Source organism: Meriones unguiculatus, chromosome 8, assembly GCF_030254825.1.
Source record: "Meriones unguiculatus strain TT.TT164.6M chromosome 8, Bangor_MerUng_6.1, whole genome shotgun sequence".
NCBI classification, from domain to species: Eukaryota; Metazoa; Chordata; class Mammalia; order Rodentia; family Muridae; genus Meriones; species Meriones unguiculatus.
In genome coordinates this window covers 68,291,628-68,298,138 of record NC_083356.1, presented here as the reverse complement: position 1 = coordinate 68,298,138, position 6,511 = coordinate 68,291,628, and the positions used below count along the sequence as shown (strand labels likewise).

The window sequence follows — 6,511 nt, the reverse complement described above, 5'->3', positions numbered from 1 at the left end:
TGTCCTGACCTATCAACACAGCTCTTGTCTAGCCAGGCACCTCAGCCTTTGCCATTCCAGGGGCTATATCCTGACCCCAGTGAAAAACCACCAGCCCTATCTTTGGGTTCAAGAACTCTGGGAAGGAACATTGAGTGCAGCAAATTCTTTTGTCCAGAGCTGGCTTTATGGTTCCATGGCCACATCCTCTTTCACTGCACAGGGACCATCCCACTCCCAGAGAAGACACACTGTGGTAGGCTTACTTGTGAAATCACTTTATTTTCAACCTAAGCAAGAGCCTAGGGGAGCAGCTAACCTGCAACAGTACACCAGCCACCGAGCAGACACCGCCTGCCCACCGCCACCAGGACGCCAGGATGCTGTGGTGCTTATCTCCAGAGTGGGGCACTCACTGAAAACCAGGGCAAATGTTGGGGTTGGGCAGGTGATAGCCATCATCCCCACCTTCAGTCTGCCCACCAGCAGAGCCATGGGCTACACAGACCTTGAAGATGGTCCACCCAGAGCCTTGCTTCCTGCTCCCCAAGGAACCAGGAGTGTTGCATGAAAAGGTGGCCTACCTGGAGAATCTTCTTTGCACAAGTGACTGTAAGAAGAACCAAGCCAGTTGTGAGAATGGGGTTGTAGTAGTTCCCAGGACCCTGCCCACAGCCTCTGTAAAGAGGCTGTCCATACAACCTGACTATGACAGACATAAGTGATTCCTCTAAGCACCACAAACCACTACCAGCCTAGTCACTCCCTATGTGTGTCAGTGCTGCCTGAGCTCCCCTGTGGCCTATACTAGTGACACTCACGGTCCTTCTGTAGCTGGGCCTGCTGTTGGGACAAGAAGCCCAGGCCCTGGCTCCATTTGGTGAACAGCTGCATGGCCTCGCGGCTGGCCATCTCTGTCCGACCTAGGCACAAAGGAGCAGCTTCTAAGAGGTGACCAGAGTATGCAGAGTGTGGCTGTGCCCCCTGCCCCTTTCTTACCCCAATCCCTAGCCAACTTCAGGGTGGCTAGGGCTTGGCCCTGTATGTTCCCTACTAGGAGCTGTGGGCACAGAGTACCTGGGTTGGGAGCACCAGCGACCCTGAGCAACCTTGCCTGGCCCTACTTACTATACAACTCCACTGTGTTGAAGGCCTCATCCCCAAATTCCAGCTGTGTGAAGATAACAGCGTAGTCCTTGAAGTTTGTGCCCAGTACTCGATAATCCAGTACACCCAGAGCTAGAAAGCAAAGGAAGGATCCAGGGTGGCAAGGTGAACAGGGCCAACCAGGCATGAAACTGAGGCTGGCTATTAAGAAGGGAGCAGATTCAGGATAAGACCCTATCCAACCTCAGCAAAGGTCTTTAGCTCTGTCCCCAGGTCCTTGGTCCTTATATTATGTCAGCAAGAAGCAGTTGTTGGTTGCCAGTAGACAGGTGGACAGGTGAGTATTTATCCCAGCTCAGCCTGGGGTGACTAAAAAGCAGATGGGTCACCCTCTCCAGTCCTAAGCAGAGTGGCCTCCTTGCTGCCAGGCCTGGCCCTGCCAACTGCAGCCTGGGGACGCACAGGGGCTGGCCTTCATGGCGATCTGATGAGCAGGTCCCAGGAGCATCATACTCACAGGGATTTTCAAACACCCATCGGGAACCTTGCTTCAGCAGCTCCACGGTGCTCTGGCTACACCCATCTGGCCTAGGAAACAATGAGAGGGAGGAAGGCCTCTGAGAGGCACAACTGGCCCTACAGCGGGGAAGTCCTTAAAGGGAGTTCACCTCTTTCATAGTGCCTGGGTTACCCAGAAGGCCCATCCTGGGGCTAGAGAAGCATCAGTTCCTTCACTTCCCAAAGAACCCACACTGTTGGGTGCCGAGGGCTCAAGAGACATCAAGTGAGAAGACACCATCCGGAAATCCTCCAAGGTGTCAGCCTCTGAGGTGAGCAAACACAAGAGAAGGGCAAGAGGATATGTTGGGCAAAACAGGCGGGTTCAAAGATTGCTGGGAACATGGTATCCACAAGGAAAGATGCTGGGAGGTTCTGAAAGAAAAAAACAGCATAAGCTGGTGTGCTAAATAAGGAGGCACACCTTGGATCCACAACAAAGAGATCAAAGGAACAGAGTAGAAAACTAAAACACAGGAAGCAGATGTGTCTATGACAAAGGTCCTAATTCACCAGTATGGGGCTGCACAACAGCTTACCTGTACCTCACATTTCTGCCCTAGGCAAATTTTAGAAGTACCAGAAAGTGAAAGGAGCCCTTCACCTATGTCATGGCACCTAGAGCCCTCAGGAGCCAAGGCTGGTGTACACATAGTACAAAAATAAAAACTTCTCATACGGAAAAAGTTTCCTTCAGGCCTGGAGAGATGGCTCAGCCGTTAAGAGAACTTGGTCTTGCAGAGGACACAGTTTTGGTTCCTAATAGTCACATGGTGGCTCACAACCATTTGCAACTCCAGTGCCATGAGATGCTTTTCTGGCGCTTGTGGGCACCAGGCATACACATGGTACACAAACACGCATGCAGCTAAAATATTCACACACAAATTTCTTTTGAAAAAGCCCTCCCCCCACATAAAAAACAAACAATCTGGGAAATACATTCATAACTAGTTTTTCTGTTGTTATCTTGTTTGTTTTTCGAGACAGGGTTTCTCTGTGTAGCCTTGGCTATCCTGGACTCTTTGTATATCAGGCTGGCCTCAAAATCACAGGATCCACCTGTCTCTGCCTCTCAAGTGCTGGGATTACAGGTGTGCACCACCATATCCGGAAACTACTCTTTATCACAGACTAATTGCTAAAATTTTTCTTCTCACAAACCAGTAAAAAACATTCTGGAGAAAAATATGCAGAATGTTTGCAGAGAGCTCTCTAGGAAGGAAACAAGAAAGACATGCTCATGTTGGTGTTGCTCAGTGCCAGGAACAAGCACATTTGCCAGATGGGATGTGGTGAGCCACCCACACCTTCTACCCCTGCAGGGGCATCAGGAGTTCAAGCTCATCTTGTCTACAGTGTGGGCTTTGTAAGATGAGAGGAGCAGAGGTCAGAACCAGCTGATGGGGGCAGAAGATCACAAAGAATGGCCAGCTAGATACACTGACACCTGCACGTCACTTCTAGGGCAAGCCGTGTTACTAAAGCTCGCTGCCTCCACATTTCTAATGCAGAAGATGGAGGCCACCTAAGTGTCCATGTATAACACTGGCTAAGAGAAGGAAGGTACCACACTTTGTGGGGAAGTACAGAGTACCTCAGGGTTAACTGGGAGAGCCCATTCCTGGGTCTGTCCCCAAAGAACTGAACACACAGGCTGGGTTTGTTCACTATTCCTAACAGTCATACTATTCCATCAGGTGGAAGGGAAGGACTCAAACACCCACCAGTGGGTAATGGATATGACCCATCCACATAGTGGGGTGTCACCTAGTGAAAGACAGAATGGATGAATCTTGGATGGTGTGGGCTAAAACAACCAATCACTACAGGACATTTCTCTGGGGTCTCCAGTCCTTGGATGGGGAGACGGAAAGCACAGGGGAGTATCATTTGCTGGCGAGGGGACGGAGATCCAGTGATACTGGATGCTACAGTGTGGATCTGGAATGTGCCCATAGGCCATGTGTTGTAAGCTTGTTGCCTCTGCCAATACTAGAGGGCAGAGGTAAAGCCTGGTGGAAGGAAATTTGGTCACTTGAGACATGTCCTTCAAAGGGATATTGAGATGACTCTTTTTCCTGCTCCTCCTCCTCTTCCTTCTCTTTTTCCTAGCACCACAAAAGAGAGCTGCCTCCTCCATGTATTCTCCACCAAGCTACTATAGTCTCAAGGCAACAGGGTCAGTGGGTAACCAAGGACTGAAACCTTGAATTCACGGGCCTAGGTAAACCTTCCATCCTTATAAATTGCTTATCTCGAGTATTTTTCTGTAGTGATGGAAAGTTGTCATCACCTGGGGACAAAGTTTCCATTTGGGGAGGTGGATAGTGTAGTAGGTGGCATTGACTGACTGCTCTGACACAGGGTGACAAAGGACTCTTGAAAGTGGAAAGCAAAAGTCCTGGCTGGCCAAAACAGGAGGACGAAAGGGAGTCAGTCATCTGCCTTTAAGACTCTGGTTTTTATTCATCCAATAAAATCAAAGACCAACAGACAAAGTACTAACAAAATACAGGATACCCCTGACTCTTCTAAAACCCATCCCACCCTGCGTGGGCTCACAACTCTCCAGATGCCTGGGAGAGCTTTGTTCTGCTGGCCTCACAGGAACTCACCCATCCATTCCCTGTTGAGCAACCTGGCCAGATCTGTGTGGTCCGGTGTTCATGGAAGCTACATGGAAGAGACCTTAAGTGAAACCTGCTCCTTCATGTCCTCCCAGGCCCATGGGCAAAAGGGACCCTGCCATGTCCTTCAAGCACACTTAGGAGATGTCTCAGGAGGAGACAAGGCTTTCTCTGAGCTCCAGTCTGCCTCAGTGGCTAATGTTCTCACTGTGCAGTCAGCCTGCCAGACCAACTGAGCCACATTTAAGAGAAACTGCTCCTAGTCTGGCAGTGTGGCAAATCCCTTTCATCTCAGAACTTCAGAAGCAGAGGCAGGTGGACCTCTGAGTTCGAGGTCATCCTGGTCTACAGAGTGAGTTCCAGGACAGCTAGGGGAGAGAGAGACATTCATCCTACTTCCTCACCAGTCTCACTAGGCACCTCTGAGCCTGCTGTGTGTGTCACTCCACTAGACAAGGCCAACTTGACCCCACAGGCCAGTCTGACATGAGGCTTTGCTGACTTCCATCCTGAAGAGACTGATTCTGTGACCAAGCCGGTGGCCTTGAAGACCAAATATGTAAACCAGCTTCCACATGCTCCAAGAGACTCAGAGAAAACGGGCTTCATGCTGACCAGGGCCAGCTGACCATCAAGAATAAAGGCGTATAGAGGCCAGGGCACAGACTCAAGAGGCTGGCAGAAAATGAATGAGTCAGAGTCCAGCAGGGAAAGGAAGAAAGTGCAACAGATGTGGGGAGAACACCACTGTGGGGGGCTCAGGGGAAGAAGAGACTAAGGTGGTGAGCCCAGGAGATGGGGAGCCTGCTCTGGAGAGCACACAGAACTAGGGAGCATGGAGGTCTGAGTTCAGGCCTCTACCTGAACCAGGTAGACAAGCCCTGTAGCCCAGCTGGCGAAGGGGCTCCTTCTGAGGAAGACTGGACAGCCACACAGCACAGGAATTGTCTACTCACCCGTGCCGGGAGGATTGAACTCTCAGTTTGTTATCTGAAGTAAGAGACACCATGACCCCTTCCACGTTCTTCATGTCCTTCTCCACCATGAAGTTCTTTGCACGTGAGGCCGCAGCCAGGATGTACCAGGGCCCGAGGAGCTAGAGGAAGCATTGGTTGAGACTCCTGGCTCTCCTCCCTCAAAGCCCCCTCTGTCCAACAACTCTAACACCCCTCATGCAGTCTAACTACCTCCATCCATGCTTTTCCAATTGACTCTTAAGAACCCAAAAGCTGTGTAGCCTCAAAGGTGGGGCCTGGCCCCTAGGACTAACGGCCCAGGAAGGCTGTTACCTGCTTAGGGTCCAGTCTTCCCAACCACACTGCCTTCACCCAGGGCACAGAGACCAACACAAGAAGAGCAGCAGTCGGAAGCATCGCCTTCATTCTCCCGGAGCTCCAGGCACACCACGGGACAGCCCAGAAAGTGCCATCTCCAAACCAGGAAACAGTTTATATGACTGAGTGCCTCAGTGTGGGCAGCCGCTAACTGCCTAGTCAGCATTTCATCCTGACCTTTCACAAAGCAAAATTATTTGGGGTGGAGGAGGTCACTGTTAAACCTTGGTGCCCAACTCCAACCTGTGGCAGAGACAAGAGAGGCCCAGGAACCTGTTCTAATCAACAGTACGGTGCCAGCTCCCCACTCAGTCCACACTTCCTTCTCCAGGAAGGTTCAGGAGTAAGCCTCCTAAAGCCAGCCACCTTGCCTTCTGCCCAGCTGAGTCTGCTCTTCATGGGGAGGCCAAGTAGGCCAGAGCTAAGGTCATGTCCAAGTCCGTGCTGGCCAGGCACAGGGATTCTGTCCAGAAACTGCAGTTTCAGATATCTTTTGTCTCAGTAATTTTAAAAATATAAAAAGCTACTGCAAAGATTTCTTAAGCTCCCCACACAGCCCTCTGCTTTGTGGACCTTCTGCTTCCTACTGGCTCCAGCAGCCAGGCCTGCACAGACTGCCCTCTGTGCCCTTCCTCAGCCTGTTCATTCCCCATCCATCTCCAGCTATGTCTACAAGACCCTTAGGCCCTCAAAAGCTGTCTGAGGCCTGGTCCCCAAGACTCCCCTGAGAGCTGTCTGCAGCTGGGCTAGCCACCATCAGGTCATCGGAGGTGCTATCAAGAGCAGATGTTCTGGGTGGGATGTACCTGGCCCACCATACTAGAAGGGAGGGGAAGGTGGTTAGGGGATCCTGCCTCCAGCCAGGACCTTAGGCACATCCTCCCTGAGATTGCTCATCTAATC

The 6,511-nt window shown here is 51.2% G+C and overlaps 1 protein-coding gene across 1 annotated transcript; it reads right to left on the bottom strand.

Annotated features, from left to right (window-relative positions):
• Positions 1–241: 241 nt before the first annotated feature.
• Positions 242–5,685, bottom strand: Lcn6 (lipocalin 6). The gene is made up of 7 exons (XM_021641043.2): positions 5,564–5,685; positions 5,231–5,370; positions 1,604–1,674; positions 1,108–1,218; positions 801–902; positions 564–589; positions 242–394 (listed from the first exon to the last, which is right to left on the bottom strand). The coding sequence occupies exons 1-7, from the start codon at positions 5,654–5,656 to the stop codon at positions 392–394; spliced, it is 546 nt and encodes a 181-aa protein (XP_021496718.1). The 5' UTR covers positions 5,657–5,685; the 3' UTR covers positions 242–391.
• Between the last annotated feature and the right edge of the window lie 826 nt (positions 5,686–6,511).

Coding starts and splice junctions, on each gene's coding strand:
- Lcn6 (XM_021641043.2), bottom strand. CDS start 5,656: ATGAAGGCGATGCTTCCGACTGCTGCTCTTCTTGTGTTGGTCTCTGTG. Junction 903..1,107: donor CAACACAGTGGAGTTGTATA/GTAAGTAGGGCC, acceptor CTTTGTGCCTAG/GTCGGACAGAGATGGCCAGC. Junction 590..800: donor GGCCCAGCTACAGAAGGACC/GTGAGTGTCACT, acceptor TTCTTCTTACAG/TCACTTGTGCAAAGAAGATT.